Below are 17,826 nucleotides of genomic sequence, written 5' to 3'. Positions count from 1 at the left end.
GTGGCTAAGATGATGCAGCTGCTGGCTCGGGGCTTACAAGAAAGTTTCCAAAGTGTCCATTTGCAGTTAAGCCTGTCCCAGAGTAAACATTCGTTTGAGAGGAATGGCCTCCTTAGGCCCTGCTGATTTCTGGACTGTGTCATCAGAATAGTTTGGGTGGTTAATACTGGGTTCTATTTTTAGCCTTCTTGAGTGAAACCAGGAGCTCATGTGCTTGGCACTTGTTCCGAATTTTCCACTCATTCCCCGTTTAGGGAAGCACTGACCTAACCCTGGGCTGTCAGAGGAGGCCTTGCTCATACATCACTTGTACCCACCATGTCATCACCCGGAGCCGGCTTAGGTGGAGGAATAAAGAGGGGAGGCATCACTTGAGATTCTTTCCAAGGGAGTCCTGGGTGTTGGACCAGATCTGAGCTCACTGCTGGGTTTTGTTGAGCCACTGTGGATGAAGGGACATCTTTTGGGGGCAAGAAGTAGTAAGTGGAAGTTTCCTTTAATTCACCACTTGCCTAAGGAACAGGGGGCCTGCAGTCCTAGCTGTTGACGTCATTCTGGTTTGGCTTGCAGGAAACAAACAGTACCTTACTTGATGCAGAGAATTCATAAATTAGAAGAATTGATAGGGTTTCAAAAACAAGCACTTAAGGAAGAAAGGCTGTCGCCAGACTGCACCAACTGGCTGGGCTGAGCGAGCCCCAGCTGAGCTGAGCCAGCACCTTGGCAGGGATGTGTTCAAAGGCCATCAGCAAGGTCCTTCTACAGGCTGTTCAGGAAACTAAACAGCCCCCTGTCAGAAGCTACAGCCCAAGCAGACTGAACTGAAGTGGGTCTGAATGCCAGAAAGGTACTGACAATCACTCACAAGTCAATGCCAAGGACAAAGACAGGTAGTTTGGGCGGTCTGGTGGGGTGTGAATGCAGCCAGGGAATTTGTTCATGGAGATGGAGTGGTCAGGGTCTGATTCTGCATCTCTTCCCCTCAGATGTGAAAGATTTGTGGTAAGAAACACTCAGATCCAAACCGAGGATCAGTGCAATTTGGATTTTGAGGTTGCATCTATTTAAGTGTAGGGAGGAGGAATGCTAATGATTGATTGTGTTAATGATTTAACGTTGGGTTAAAACTCCAGATTTGCCATCTCCTGGTGGGTTGTGCAGGGGCATATGTCACCACTGAGCCCCAGTTGCCTCCTCCACAAAGAGAAATGAACCCCAGGATCCACTGCCCTGTGCAGTCAGCCCCTATGTCTGTGGCTTCAACCAGCCACAGGTTGAAAATCTTGAGGGGAAAAACTGTGTCTGTATTGAATATGCACAGACTTTTTACCTTACTCTTTGCCAAGCAATACAGTACAGCAACTGTCTACATATTTCTTACATTATGTTAGGCATTATAAACAATCTGAAGATGACTGAAAGCCTAGGGGAGGATGTACATAGGTTCCATTGCCATTTTATACAGGGACTTGAGCATCTACAGAGTTTGGTGTCCACAGGAACTGGAACCCAGCTCCCACAGATGACAGTATTTGGAGGGGTGAGTGGGGTAAAGGGCATACGTAGCACTGTGCCTGGCCTACAGGACATGTTTGGATAAGCTAAGCATTAATAATCTTTAGTAGCTCACAAATAATAGTTAGCCAGGACTCACCAGCTTGGTGGCTTACCTTGTGCATTCCACCCACCTTTGGTAAGCCATTGGATGGTTGTAGTTTGAAATGGGTTGGTTTGTAGCCTGCACTTGACAAAAGCTGGGGATGAAGGTAGATGGGGCCAACTTCAGTTTTGATCTCTTTCCATGACTTCTGCTTCCCCAAATGGAGATGGTGAGGGCCTCTGTTTTCACTTCTGTTTCTCTCCTCCTTCCTCTTCCATGTTGTCTCCCCACTGCCTTCCTTTTCTTTTATCCTCTCATTTTGTTCCTGTTGTTCTACTAAAGGCCTGGCCACAAGGTACCAGCACCAGCTTTCACCAGAGTGACTGGAGTCTGAAGCTCTCATTGCCCATCTCCCCAGCACTGGGTCTGCCTGAGGCTTGTCCTTCTCAAAGGGCCTCTGGCCCCTCCTTCCCAAACACCTGATTCCCCTGTGACTGCAAGAGTGCTTTGTCATGACAGTGGGCATGTGTTCATCAGCTCTTAGTTGTTACAGTGAAAGGCCTAAGACAAGATACTTGCAGAGAAAGGAAGTTTGTTTTGCCTCATGGTTTTGGAGGTTCACAGTCCAAGATTGGGTGGCCCCACTGATTTGGCCATGTGATCAGCCTGGAGGATGGTGATGGTGGAGCATTGTGGAGGAGAAATCACACCATGAGCCAGGAAACAGAGTGGCTGGGGCTCAACCCCTCTCAAGAACTGCCTACCAAGGGCTTGGCTGCAGTGACCTAAGGACCTCCCACTAGGCCCACCTGCTGAACACCCTATGTGGATTAGGTGTCCACCCTCTTAGAACCCTCAGTCCATGACTTTGGAACTTAATAATCTGCATGACTTCAGGAGCCCTATCCTATTCAAACCATAGTACAACACCATCACCATCTGTCAAGGGCCACTCCAGGGAACTGAGGGAGGCATGGGCTTTGGGTTAGATATTAGAGTTAGCTCATTATTTTTGTTAAATGCTGATTGTTCACTGGCCTCATCTGAATCTTTGCACCTCTTATCACTCACAGGGAACACTTCAGTGATGCTATTTCTGGACTGATAAGTACAGCATTTCAATGTTCTGGCTATGTTTAGGAATGAAAGGATATGAGTGTTCAACATTATTCTTGCTAGTGGAAAGTAGTTGGGTTTTTCACTAGTTCCTTTTAGAATAAATACTGAAATTGTCCCTTTCCAAAATGCCACAGTTTCTTAATTTGTAGTAACAAGTTGATTGTCAGCTGGCCATGTTAGGCTGCTATTAGGACAAGCATGTCATCCTTGCAATATATCTGATTAGAACACTTTCCCTTTTTGGGATTCCCCAATCTTTGAACCATTTTCAAGCTTGGAGTAGAATCAGGGCAGAGCCAGGAAGGTGCTTACCAAACCAGAGCCTGATTCTGGTATATGAACTCTAAGCATATTTAATAATTAATACAGAAAAGCACCTACTATCAATAAGATATTTTCTAGTTGTAATACACAATAGACCTATAACAACAACACTTGCATGAGCTTGCTAAGTGCTGCACTGTTATAACTCCATCACATGTATTAAGTTAGCCCTCATGACCACTCTGTGAAGTGGGCATAGCATGGAAATAGCATTGGCTAATATTTCAAAGCATATACATGTTTGCATGTAATTGTTTGCCCTAAATTTTAGGGAAAACTAATATGCTATGGGCTGGACAGGAAGAGAGAACTTTATGATTGAGTTGAATGAGTTGTGGGTCTGTCTTAGTCTGCTCAGGCTACTGTAACAAAATAGCACAAACTGGGTGGCCTACAAGCAATGAAAGTGTTTTGTGCCCAGTCTGGAGGCTCCAAGTCCAAGATCAAGGCAGCAGGTTCAGTGCCTGGTCAGAGACACCTTCTCACAAACAGATCCTTTTGTGTCCTCACGTGGTGTCCAGGCAGCCCTCTGGGGCCTGTTTTATAAGGATGCTAATCCCATTCATGTGAGATTTCTCAACGTCTCCACATCCTAACACCGTCACCTCAAGGGTTAGGAGTCCTTCCATGAATTCTGGAGGGACACACAGGTGTAGACACTGGGAGGGCCCATTGTCTCGAAAGATGGATGGTAGTGCCGTGTGTTGTTAAGTTAGCCATTAGCTAATAACTGTTGGTAACTATGGCTGAAATAGTTCTCTGTTTATGACAGAAATCAAGTTTTACAATGGAATATTATGTCACTGCTCAGCAACAGCCCTTCAGAGGCCCCGAGACTATTCATCAACCTGAAGTAGCACCCTTGTTATCTGAGTTTCAGTACAGACCCAGACAGAGGCCTGTGACAACACCTTAGTCCCACTGGACACAGGATCTGCAGGGGTACTGAAACCACAGGGCAAGGTAGATGACAAAGGAACAACACTCACCAGGCCCTGACAACATGCACTCCCGGTGGTGGGGCCACATGGTAGCCAAGACTCCTTCTCCAGAAGTCGGTTTGTCTGGGAGCGCCTCCCATAGCACGGCAGAGGCTTTCTTTGACAGCCTGTGTGTTTGTGTGCCTGACTTGAAGCCTGTCTTCCCTAGAGTTGATTGGTCATGACACCATCATAAACTGTTTGTGGCAACTCAGTAACCCAGATGATGAATTAAGCCTACTTTCCACTGTTTTTCCATTTGATGTCATAGAATGCATTTGATTTGAGAACAATCTATCAGTCATTTGGTTAGAAATGACATTCTTAGCACTAAATAATATTTCAAATGTGAGATTTCATCTTGTTCTCTCTACCGATGCCAATAATAGGAAGAAAAAATAAAAACTAGAAGACTTTATGTATTTCTGTTGGTCTTACTATAAAGAGAAATATCTCCTCTGCTCTTAATCTTCATTACTTATTGGGTTCCTAATCAGGTGTGTGGACCAAAGGGTAAATTTCAGGGGACAGTTGGTAAAACAAGCATTTGCCTCTCAGAGAAATATGATTAAAAAAAAAAAAACTCATCATACTACTAATGAGCACAGTGTACAATGACATATGACAGATTAATGCACAGGACATAGACATGCAAGTAACTGTGGCAGGGTGACATACAAGAATGGAATATAGAGAAAAGCACAGCTGTGGGTATCAGTAATACTGTATTGCAAGCTTTGCCATTTGAATGTGATTCCAATGAATGAGTCAGATTTGACTTTGTAAGTTTTTAATATGTTTTATATAATAAGAAAATTATCTGCTGAAGAGTTGGACGTATAAATATTTGCTTAATATGATTCATTAATTAAACATGTGAAAGAAAGTGCCTATCTAGCATAAAACTAGGGGACTCTCAGTATCCATTTTGCTTTTTTCAGAATGAAAGTGCCCTTGTGAAAGAGAAAGAGCTGTCAATCGAACTTGCAAACATCAGGGATGAAGTTGGTAAGTAGGGCATTGCAAATGAGGAGCATAAAGAATGTCTTTTCCTGATCTGTGTGAATGTGTAACAAAAGCAATTATGTCTCACGTAACAAGCCCGAGTGAGCCTGCACAATGAATGGAGCATCTCCCCAGCGCAGCGGTGGGCTGCCGGAGCCTTGCAGGGAGCGTAATTTCTCAATCTCTGTTGCTACAAAGACAGCTTCGTAATTGAGCTAATCAGGCCCTGACTCTGCCCTCCGCAGCTGGCAGGGCATGCATCAGTCTGGGTTGCTTGCAGTGAGAAGCGCCCCTCCACGCGGGCGCCCTCTGATCACACGAGGGGTGGGGGGGCGAGGGGCTGCAGGATGCAGATGTTCCATGGCTTCCTGCCACGATACGTCCAGCCCTGAAATACACCGTGATCTAGAACAAGGGCAAAACCACAAATCTGGCTGAATTCAAAACAGGAGGTTCATGCTGAAATTCCTAACCTGTGGGATTCACAAAGGGAGGATATGGTTCAGGCTGAGCAGCCAAAGACCTTGGTATGCAATGATGAGCTCCAGCTCCTGGGCTGTGCTAAGAGCTCAGCTTGCTTTGGAGACCAAGGACCAGAGTGGCTGCTTGCCACATTCTTATTCCTTCACTCCATTTTCTCTTGACCATTGGGTATGGTCGCCTCGGGAATCAGTCGGCAGAGGTGAAATAGACATGGCCTCTTCCCACTGGCCTGCTATCCTCTTTCCCAGTGAGCATTTCTCTGTCTTGGATGCCCTGGGAGCAGCTCCCCAGGGACAGGGGTGGTTTCCTTCATGAGCTAGCTCATCCTCCTTGGCAGGTGCCCAATCATGCAAACAGGCAGAAGGGCACAGCTCCCAGGAGACCACAGACGCCTGGGAGTGCAGTGGACAGCGCACTGAGTTCTCCACCTTTCTGCTCCCCACCCCTTTTTAAAATTTCTTTTTTCTCCCTTGTGAATTTGTGACTTTTCAAAAATGTGTTTATTTATTTGAAAGGCAGCAATACAGAGAGAGAGAGAGAGAATCTTCTTCCATCTGCTGGTTCACTCCCCAATGGTACAGTGGCCAAGGCTGGGCCAGGCTGAAGCCAGGAGCTTCATCCAGGTCTCCCAGTGTGGGTGCAGGGGCCCAAGCACCTGGACCATCTTCCGCTGCTTTCCCAGGAGTCTTAGCAGGGAGCTGGATCAGAAATGGAGCAGCTGGGACTCCAACTGGCACCCACATGGGATGGTGGCACTGCAGATGGGAGCTTAACCTACTGTGCCACAGCGCCAGCCCCAAATTTTGTGACTTTTTGCATCTTTGGAGTAGGTCAGCAGTAGCCTCTTCCCCATTTTAAGAACAGGAGCCCTTGAGGGAAAGCAGTAAATAACAGTACTCCCTTCCCAGGGCACCTGTGTGTGATCAGGAGGGGCTCCACTTGGCCCTCACTGCAAGGGACCTACCCCCCACCATCACCACCACCACCCTCCCCTTCCTGGCCAGGAGCCCAGGAGCTTAACTCACACGTGGGCTTTTCTAAAGTAAAGGCCAGGAAAGGCAATGGCAGTTTATGCGGGAAGCCAAGGTGTCTTCATTTTCAAGGAAGCTGAGTTGTGTTTTCAAAGTCATCCCTTCCAATCTGCTGCCAATGAGGTCATCCCCAACGACAGCCCCTGGGGATGACCTCATTGCCAAAACTCCCTGTTTGCCGCCTCTGTGCACCCACTGGAGTTCCTTCTCCAAGGTGATCACCCCTCCTGAGCCACTGCGTCCTCAAGGTCTAAGATTGAAGTGCCTCACTTTTCCACGAAGGGAAGTCCTGGCATAGCCGCTGATGGTGACTCTGCCACATGCGGGGACGGTTCTCATTCCTGTCCAAGGAGGTCTTGCCATCCATTCACCAGCGGAGCCACTGTTATATGGGGCTGTAACAGGGCTGTCTGGGATGTGGATGCACCCATCGCACACACATGCACACACACACAATGAGAGACCTCGCCAAGGTCTCTTTGCAACAAGTATTCTACTCCCCCTTCCTCTTATCAGTAAGGAATTTCTCCTTCCTCAACTCATTAACTGCGGAGACCCATTCTCTCCAGCCTCACTCTCCTTAGGACCTGTTCCTGTTGCTCAGGATTCTGAGACGTCTTCCCAATGAAGCTGCAGAGGATCAGGTTTGACCTATGCTTACCTTCAGGTCAGTTCCCAAGTGACCTGAGGCTGGGGACAACTGGGAGCCTTGACATTGATCTCCTCTGGACTCACAACCCACCCTTCCGTGTGGCCCCTAGTGATACTGCATGGCTCCCAGAGGCCAGGGGTAGCGGTTCCAAAATTCTCAACTGACTGTGATCCGAGTGTTGCAGCAATTTTGTCCACAGAGTCCCAAGACCAAGTAGCTACCTCGCAGCTCCATTCACTAAGTGGGTAGGTCGAAGCAACATAAATGTCCTCACAACCTAGAAGCCATTTGAAAACTAACATAAATTGAAAGGAAACTATTTTTTCATTTTTAAAAAATATTTATTTGTTTATTTGTTTGTTTGTTTGAAAAAGCTGCAGAGACAGAGGGAGAGAGAGAGAGAGAGATCCATCTACTAGTTTACTCCCTAGATGGCCACAATTGCCAGCACTGGGCCAGGCTGAAGCCAGGAGCCAAGAGCTTCTTCCAGGTCTTCCACATGAGTGCAGGGGCCTAAGCACTTGGGTCATCTTCTACTGCTTTCCAAAGCCATAGCAGAGAGCTGGATTGGAAGTGGAACAGCCAGGGCTCGAACTGGTGCCCATATGGGATGCTGGCACTGCAGGTGGGGGCTTTACTCACAATGCTACACCACCAGCCCCTTTTCTTTCATTCTTAGATAACCACCATCACTTGCTAGTGGTTTGCATGGTCTGTTGGGCCCCCACACAGCTTCTCAAACATTAGAGTAGGGTTAGATAATACCATCTGTATGTCTGGTTTCATGCTGATTTTCACTGCAACAAGCCAGAATCCCAGCCTCACAAAGCTATGACGTTATCTAAAGGAACAAAGCATGAGCTCATGTTGAAACCATCAGCTAAGAGATTGTATGGTGTTCGAGAGAGACCCAATACTGCAGTGTTTCCCTTGTAATTCTGAGAATCCAACAATGCCCCTCTGAGTTTGCTGCGAGAGACTCTTGGTGCCTTGGCATACAGTTTGAGAACCACAGACTTAGGTCAACTTCCTGCCCTCATCGGCATTCCCACGGGCAAAAGATGTGCACCCTGATGCAGCTGGGTCAGGTTTGCCAAGTCCAAGGTTGCTTCCCTCTGTGCTTTCCCAGAGATCCTAAATGAAGCAGGCACTACCCAAGGATTGCATGGGTTTTTTGTTTGTTTTTGTTTTGTTTTGTTTGCTTTAAGTCATTTGATTTTAGCATCAGGGCTAAGAATAGAACCAGAACTCATCTGCCAAAAGAAAAAAGCTATGAAGGGAGGGCAGAGGCCTTGGAGGCACCAAGGCCCAGCCCATTCAGCCCAGCACCCGACTCCACCAGACACTTTAGTGAGAAGGAGCCAATCCACTGTGGAGGTTGCATTTATGAGAGAAGAAAGACTGAAGAGGAAGTGGGGATCAACTGTGAACTGTGAAGTCCATAAATTCTGGAGTCCTAACCAGCAGTGAGAGAAGAGAATGACGCTTACAAACCTTCCTTGTGAATGATCCAGGATCGAGCTGCGGCCAGTTGTATCTCCTTACCACCTCCCATAGCCTTATCTTTTTAAAAATAAGATTTATTTATTTATTTATTTGAAAGACAGAGTTATAGAGAGGCAGAGGCAGAGAGAGAGAGAGAGAGGTCTTCCATCCACTGGTTCACTCCCCAGATAGCCGCGATGGCTGGAGCTGGGCCACTCCGAAGCCAGGAGCCAGAAGCTTCTTCCACATCTCCCTCACAGGTGCAGGGGCCCAAGGACTTGGGCCATCTTCCGCTGCTTTCCCAGGCCATAGCAGAGAGCTGGTTTGGAAGTGGAGCAGCCAGGACTCAAACCAGTGCCCATATGGGATGCTGGCACTGCAGGCAGTGGCTTTACCCACTACGCCACAGTGCCGGCTCCCCTGCCCTATCGTTATTTAAGCCTCTCATCAGCTGAGTCTTTTTCTTTTCTTTCTTTTTTTTTTTTTTTTACAGGCAGAGTGGACAGTGAGAGAGAGAGAGACAGAGAGAAAGGTCTTCCTTTGCCATTGGTTCACCCTCCAATGGCCACTGCAGCCGGCGTGCTGCAGCCGGCGCACCGCGCTGATCTGAAGGCACGAGCCAGGTGCTTATCCTGGTCTCCCATGTGGGTGCAGAGCCATCCTCCACTGCACTCCCTGGCCACAGCAGAGAGCTGGCCTGGAAGAGGGGCAACTGGGACAGAATCTGGTGCCCCAACCGGGACTAGAACCCGGTGTGCCGGTGCCACAAGGTGGAGGATTAGCCTGTTGAGCCACAGTGCCAGCCCATCAGCTGAGTCTTATGGGAGCCACTAGAGGCAGGAAGGATAACCAGTGATGACAGGAAGATGGAATTTCCAAAGGTTGAGAATTTAGATGTGGACGAAAGGAAGAAGCAGATGGTTCAGGCATGTTTATTGCAGATTCCAGCTTTAATATTGGAGCAAGCATTTGGCCTAGCACTTCAGATCAGTTAAGATGCTCGTGTTCCGTATCAGAGGGTCTGGTTTTCATCAGCTTCCCACTAATACAGACCCTGGGGGAGAGCAGATGATGGCCCAAGGAACTGGGTTCCTGCCATCCATGTAGATCTGGATTGACTTCCTGATTCCCTGGCCCTGGCCCAACCCCCAACCATGTGGACATTTGGGGTATAAACCAGCAGATGGGAGCTCTCTCTGTCTCTCATCTCTCTAGCTCCATTTCTGTCCTTCTCAAATAAATATGTATAAGTAAAAAATAAAAGCTTTTCTATATCCATGAAACTGCTGTCTAAAATTCTACCTGTACTTGCTATTAAGTGTCCATGGTTTGTGCACAGACTTGGGATGAATGAATACAATCAAAGGCTTTTAGCATGGAGTCAGGATCAGCTATGGCCCTCAGCCTTGGTGCATATTAGAATCACCTGTGGTGCCAGTCCAGGCAACAGAATGAAAATATTTGAGGGTGACTCCTATGCATTTTTTAATATCCCAGCATTGTTATTTTATTATTATTATTAAGTACAGTGAAGTTAGAGAACCAAGGAATTACACTGAAGGAATGGGGTTTTGATTTAGGTCAGGGACAAGACTGGGAACAGATGGGGCAGTAGGTCATTCAAGACAGACTCGGGATTAGAGATCCCACAGCTGAGGGCTCCAGCATCAGGAGGAGCAGAGAGAGAAGCACAGGTGGGCAGGGAAGAGGCACAGAAAGGGAAGAAGCACAAGACAAATCCACCTGCTTGGGAACTCGCCACGGGGCTGGCCTGGCTCCTGCCTTTTGTCCCTGCTCCTTCCCTCACCTTTGCCTGTCGGTCTGGAGGAGCCATTCCTCCCAGCCAGCTACCTGCTGGGCCAGATGGGCTTTCAAGAACTAACCACAGTGCATGTGCCGACACCTCACGTGCACAATCCCTTCCCATGTGTGACATCTCAGTGGAACCATGATAGAATCTTCTAGAATATGTTTTTTAAAGAGTTCCTTCTGCCAGAGACTTTATGTGAGTTGTTCCACTCTGACAGAGAATCCCCAGTAGTTTTTCCATAGGAATTTCCTGGCAGTTGACTTCTAAGTGAACTTGGACACCATCCCCGAGTGAGTGATGTTTTCTAGCAACAAATGGGGAGAATTTTCCCACTCCAGCAGCTCATTCCCCAACACCAACTGATGTTCAACAATTCAACTAGATACTGACATTGACAACCCAGAATTAGTACAGACTCTTGCCACTGTAGACACCAGTCACAAGTCCTAGGCCCCACCCTAGTTCTGACTGATTGGCTATAAACTTAGAGCTTCCAACTCCACTTCCTCAGGTTCAATAATTAGCTCTGATGATGCACAGGGAAGGTTATATAAGAGGGCATACTCCATCCTGATGTGTCCAGCATCTCAGAATCTCTGTTCTACAGTTGTTATAACCCCATCTCCAGCTTCCCTTCCTTCACTGGAAGTGGATGGGGCTGCAAGTACCAACCATGCAGTCACTGGGTCTTTCTGGTGACCAGTCCCATCCTACAGCAAGGTAGGGACCCACTCCAGCCCCAGTCACCTCATCAGCAGAGACTCAGGTGTTGTCAAAGAAGCTCACTGCACAGAAGGCACTCCTGTCACCCAGGGCATTCACAGGGTTTTAGCAGCTTGTGTCGGGAGCCAGGGACAATGACCAATATGTCTTTATATCACTTCCAGACAAGGTGGACAGCCAGCCCTGCTCAGTAACCAGGTCTTTGACTTCACCTCAAGAAGGAATTCAGGAATGAGTTGGAGAACAGCAAATAGTGAGCAGCAGGCATTTTATTGAGAAAGCAAAGATACACACTCAGGAGGCAGGGACCCATCTCTGAACTGTGTTTAACATGATGTAGGCTGTTGGCTGAAAGACGAGGAACATTCTAACAAAGGAGAGAAATGTTGATGGTTTTTCTGGGAACTACATGGAGCTTTCCCAGAATCTTGTTACTGCCCCTCTTCACTCCCTGTATGGCCCTGATGTCCCCTGTCACAGTGTCCGTGTGTCATGTAGCCTAATGATGTATCACGATGAGCATGTAATGAGCTATAGGTCAATCCAGGCCAGCCTTGGCCCCTTATGCTGCTCCAGGTAGAGGGGTCTGTTTATGTCCAGACCAGGGGGTATGAAACCCATATCCTGTGGTTTTTGAGATAACAGGAACTACATTTCCACGTGGCTCCACTGCTCACTCCCTTTCCCTGTCTTAAAGGTACTACAGGGGTTTTTTTGTTTGTTTGTTTGTTTGTTTAGAGATTTATTATTTGTTTGCTTATTTGAAAGGTAGAGTGACAGAAAGGGAGAGATAGAGAGAGATCTCCCACCAGCCAGACCCGGGCTAGGCCAAAGCCAGGAAACAGGAACTCCATCCAGGTCTCCCACGTGGGTGGCAGGGGCCCAAGTATTTGGACCGTCGCCCACCGTTTCCCAGATGCATTAGCAGGGAGCTGGATCAGAAGCACAGAGCACCTAGGACTGGAACCACACACTCCAATATGGCATGTGGGCACTCCAAGAGATAGCTTGATACACTGCACCACAACGCCCACCCAAGGCACTACAGTTTTGCAGAATGAGTCATTCATCTAACAAGGTTCTGAGTACCTTGCATGTAACAGGCTCCTCAGTCAGCATTTTAGAGACACTGTAGATCTTGGTGACAGCAGCCTTTTCAAGATCAGTCAACAGATCTCAAGATCACCAAGAAAAAAACTTGTATCTCCTTAATCTCAGTCTGTTCATTCAACAGATATGTATGGAACGCCTACTTTATGCCAGGTACAGGTTAGGCAGGATACCAGGGAATGGTGAAGTAGGCTCTACCTAATAATAGGACAGCATTGAAATGCAACCCTGTACCCTGGCGTGGAGCTACTACAACCCAGAAAAAGGGGCACTCTCCCTCCAATATGCACAGTGGTTACGTGAGCTAACGTGACCTGGGGATTGTGTAGGAGTAGGACTCAGCCCGTATCGTCAAGGGGTTTGTAAATAAAGGCTCCGTGGAGGAAGTGCTAAGATGGGCCTTGCACACAGGCTTGGATGTAGATGATGCATGTAGGCAAGGAAAGAACACAGTGACTGAGCGCCCTGCTGGACCTGCTGCCCAGTGTGAACAGGCCCCTGGCCAATGGATGCCAGAACCACTTCTGGCGTTACCCACTCACCTACCTAAGGAAAGAAAACTGCTTCCCCCCTCCTCTTTCCATGTAACCGAGTTGTTAGAGCTGTCATTTCATAGGCAGAAAACATCCTGTAATTATGAGAAACTAGAATAAGCCCTCCCCTTTTGAGCAACAGATTTTTCCCATTTTTTATGTAGTTATGTCACTAATAAGGTTAGTGTTTGCAAATTATTTTTTTCTGTTTTGTTATTTTTCTTGGAAATATATTAACAAAAGAGTAGACCGGTAATTCTGGTAAGATTTCACATTTGTTCTCAACTCACCTGAATGTGAAAAGTCCTTGGTGTTTATTTTGTAAATCAAGATAAAACAAATTGGGTGGATTTAATCTCAGTGTAGCTAGGGTTGCCTTATAAAGAGGAAATTAAAATCCCCATCTCTCCCTCTCATTTCCTCCCTTGCAAGCAAGTGTGGGGCACACACACACATACACACACACAACTGAGAAGAGATGTGTAATATCCAGTTCTGTGTCAGAGTACACTTGGGATGGAATCTTTTTTGTGCAAGAGTTGAGTCCTTGTGGAGTGACTGAACTTATCAATTGCCTGTGTTCCATTGTATCTCCTTGGGGACAGGACTCTCTGCTGTGTCCAAAGACAAAATTAACACAGATTTAGCTGAAAAATCTTAATTGACTTTTATTTGTGATTGTGGAGTTAAGCAGCCTCTCATTGTGCAAAACAGAATGAGTATTCTGATGAGCTGAGCATAGGAGGTAGGCTTTATAGACGGGGAAGTGCTGAGAAGACCAGAAAAGCAGACTGGTCATTTCCAAATTACTTTCCGTGGGAGGATTAAGGCAGAGGGACTTCCTTATCACACGAGCTAAAATTAACTTGTCTGGGGACTTGCCTGTTATCTCTCTCTTATGGTTTCCTGCAGAGTCTTATGAACAACCTCGTTTTGGCATGGTCATGTGGGGCTTCTGCAGGCATGCCTCGATTGTGGTTTGATCTGCTGCACTTAGTGCAGAAGCTCTGTGCAACCCGGCGGCCTCCTGTGCAGCTTAACAGGTGTCGAAAATGGCATTAGACAAGTTATAACTGGAAGAACCTATCGTACATAGAAAAGAACAGAGCCATGAACTTGAACTGAAAAATGGCACGAGGTGTGGGTGTCACAGCAGCTACAGCGTGGCTTATGGAACCTGCCGGAGAGAGAACTTCTGCCCTTCTCATGACTGACAATCATATATTCTTTTTTTATGGCAAACAGAGCTAGGGTAATCTGATTTGTCTATAGCTGGATGGTTTAATTTCATTGACTCTCGCTGATAAGGACAAAAGCTTGTGTCTGTGTTTTGCCCGTGCTCAGGTTAGCTGTAATCGGAGTTACTTAGGTTTCCTTTACGTGGCTATAGGCAGTTAACCTTGGGAATCTACACTGTGGCTTCCATTTTTATCTACCATTTTTTTTTAATTTATTTATTGAAAGAGTGACACATAGAGAGAAGGAGAGGCAGAGAGAGAGACAGAGGTCTTCCATCCACTGGTTCACTCCCCAGGTGGCCACAATGGCCAGAGCTGAGCAGATTAAAGCCAGGAGCCAGGAGCGTTTTCAGGTCTCCCGCAGGTGCAGGGGCCCAAGGACTTGGGCCATCTTCTGCTGCTTTCCCAGGCCACAGCAAAGAGCTTCTACCATTGTTTTTAACACTAGTCACCTCAGAGAGATTCTCGTCCTCAAATCACCTCCAAGGATGATGGCTCCTGCCTTGTCTGTGGAGTTGTCCCTAGTCGGGTCTGTCCTTGGAAGAGCCTTCCCCAAGCTGTGATGGCTGTGGGGGTGAAAGGACATTCAGACCCCTGGGAAACCAGAATCCAGCACCATGATCCAGGCAAGGATTTAAAATCACATTTAAAATTGCCCCAGAAGGGGCTGGTGCTGTGGCGTAGTGGGTAAAGCTGCTGCCTTCAGCGCTAGCATCCCATATGGGTGCCAGTTCGAGTCCCGGCTGCTCCGCTTCTGATCCAGCTCTCTGTTATGGCCTGGGAAAGCAGTGCCCCTGCACCCATGTAGGAAACCCAGAAGAAGCTCTGGCTCCTGGCTCCTGATCGGCACAGCTCCAGCCATTGCGTTTGTCTGGGGAGTGAACCAGCGGTTGGATGACTTTCTCTCTCTCTCTCTCCCTCTCCCTCTCCCTCTCCCTCTCCCTCTCCCTCTCCCTCTCCCTCTCCCTCTCCCTCTCCCTCTCCCTCTCCCTCTCCCTCTCCCTCCCTCTCTCTCTCTCTCTCTCTCTCTCTCTCTCTCTCTCTGTAACTCTGCCTTTCAAATAAATAAATCTTTTTAAAAAATTGCTCCGGAAAAATGTAATTTTGATAGTTTGACCCTTGCTGTTTGGATGATCCACCATGCCCCAGATACTGATTACTGAAAGGTCACCCTTACAGCTGTAAGCGCAGACACAGAGCCGTTGGATGTGCTTCCTAAAGCGGATTAGTTCCTTGTGAGACACTGTCCCTGAGGTGCTGTTTGTTGCCTTCAGGTAGATCTTTCAGGTCCTCTCTAACAAAGCTGCTATCGCAGTATCCTCATTATCACCTTGTTTGAAAACTTGAGGCTTCTAAAGCAGGATGAATTAGCTTAACCCCACCAGACAGAAACCCGCACGCAATGCAGCAGGGAGGCACCAGTGGTGCCCCTATTTGGGCCAGACACCTGCCAGCCAGACTGTGGCTCCTGGGGAAAAGTCCATCCCGACTGGAGGCAGATCGGCTAAGCCCCATGCAGCTGCCCACCACAGCCTCTCCCTGCTGCTCACGGCTGTGACCCTGTGCATGTGTGGTGAAGGTCTCTCTTGTTATGGAGCTCTCAGCCTCCCCAGCTGCTCTCCTCTGGCCTAGATCACCTGCCGCTGCCCCCAGGCCCAGTGCCAGGGGACAGAACTGCCCTATGCCCCTGTCCTCGGTCTTATGTCCTGCATCTCTGGAGTTCCTTGCAGCCTCTGCTCGGGCCACTCCCGCCCAAGCCAGGCTCCCAGGCATTTCATGTTCCTCCCTACCTTCCTCCCGATTTCAGATGGACTTAGCTTTTTTTATTTTTTATTAATTAATGTAACGCTAAAAATGAAATGTTTTGAAGGAGAAATCACCAGAGCATTGTTTTTTACCAAAGTTTCTCAGGCATTGTACAGAAATCTAAATGGTTAAATCTGCATCTGGATTAAAGTTGGCTGAAATGCAGCAAAACCAAGCCCTAAATATTTGCTGTAATATAAAGGAAATACTAATGATTTTGAGAGATTTGACATAAAAGTAGGATAGAAATCTAAATTTGTGGTGGTAAGGGCTGAATTCTTAGTTATTACGGTAAGGTACTTACTGTCTAGCATGAATTTTTTCAATCTATTCTCATTCCTAACCAGCAATTCACACTTACATGCACATCAGTGGACGTGTATTGTGAGATGGTTTTACCCTTCGTGGTTACACATACAATTTGTCTTCCAAGTTTAAAAAAATTGTTTTTTTATTTGAGGGGCAGATAGAGACAGGGCACTCCCATTGGTTCATTCACTTCCCAGATACAGTGGCTAGGGCTGGGCCAGGCAGAAAACAAGAGTCAGGCATGTAATCCTGGTCTCCCACACATAATCCAGGTCTCCCCCATGTAACCCAGGTCTCCCACGTGTAATCCAGGTCTCCCACATGTCATCCAGGTCTCCCACGTATCATCCATGTCTCCCACATGCAAACCAGGCCTCCCACGTGTAACCCAGGTCTCCCACGTACCATCCAAGTCTCCCACATGTCATCCAGGTCTCCCACATGCAAACCAGGCCTCCCACGTGTAACCCAGGTCTCCCACGTACCATCCAGGTCTCCCCCATGTAACCCAGGTCTCCCACGTGTAATCCAGGTCTCCCACGTGTCATCCAGGTCTCCCACATGTCATCCAGGTCTCCCACATGCAAACCAGGCCTCCCACGTGTAACCCAGGTCTCCCACGTACCATCCAAGTCTCCCACATGTCATCCAGGTCTCCCACATGCAAACCAGGCCTCCCACGTGTAATCCAAGTCTCTCAATGATGTGAGCCATCACTGCTGCCTCCCAGGCTCTGCATTAGCCGGAAGCTGGTGTGGAACCTAGTCCTTCCAACATGCACTCTAGGCCAGTGCCTGCTCCTATCTTTTGGTCATGTGATTACTGGCCCTTAGACTCCACAGGGCTTAGTACTTCCTCAGCCCTGCCGCCATGGGATGTGTTTCTCTGTTCAAACTGTTCAAAAAGTGTTAGTATTTTCATTTCGCTTATTTTTTAAAAATGATTAATGTTTTATTTATTTGAAAGGCAGAGAGACAGAGACTGACAAAGAGAGGTCTGCTTTCTGCTGGGTCACTTCCCAAATGCTTGCAACAGCTGGCACTGGGCCGGGCCAAAGCCAGGAGCCAGGAGCTCCATCTGGGTCTCCCATGTGGGCGCCAGGAGCCAAAGTACCTGGGCCAGATCTGCTGCCTTCCAGGGTGCACATGAACAGGAAGCTAGAATCAGAGGCAGAGCTGGGACTCAGACCCAGGTATTCCAGTCTGGCCTGCAGGTGTCCCAAGCGGCATCGTAACTGCTACACCAGATGTCTGCCCCGCCTCCCCACCCCATATCTTCATTTTATAGGATAGGAAATTGAGGTTCAGAAATTCAAGCGATTTCCTAAGCATTCAGCTGGTGGGGAGGGAGCTGAGTCATAAGTTCTTCCCATGTATAGGGTGTGGCTTTACCATGGCTTCATTACCCATAGCACCAAGGGTTTGCTTTCCCAGTTTTAATTTGGTAAACTGAAAAATCAGATAAAATAGCTGTTTCTCCCAATTCTATTTGACTTCCTTACAAAACCATTATCAATGCTAGTATGAACCTGTCCAAACACAGGTCAGAGTGTAATTATATGGCACAGTGTGGGATGTTACTCAATCTTAGACTATAGCCATTGTGATTGGGTTCAAGT

At 47.6% G+C, this 17,826-nt stretch overlaps 1 protein-coding gene across 3 annotated transcripts in view; it reads left to right on the top strand.

Annotated features, from left to right (window-relative positions):
- Positions 1–17,826, top strand: part of MTUS2 (microtubule associated scaffold protein 2) — a 443,786-nt gene that overhangs the window by 362,977 nt on the left and 62,983 nt on the right. For all 3 annotated transcript variants that reach the window (XM_062195381.1, XM_062195382.1, XM_062195380.1), the window contains one exon: positions 4,965–5,031. In XM_062195381.1, the coding sequence (XP_062051365.1) occupies positions 4,965–5,031 (67 nt within the window). The remainder of the gene's footprint in view (positions 1–4,964; positions 5,032–17,826) is intronic.

Source organism: Lepus europaeus, chromosome 6, assembly GCF_033115175.1.
Source record: "Lepus europaeus isolate LE1 chromosome 6, mLepTim1.pri, whole genome shotgun sequence".
NCBI classification, from domain to species: domain Eukaryota; kingdom Metazoa; phylum Chordata; class Mammalia; order Lagomorpha; family Leporidae; genus Lepus; species Lepus europaeus.
This window is presented reverse-complemented; position numbering and strand designations above follow the sequence as displayed.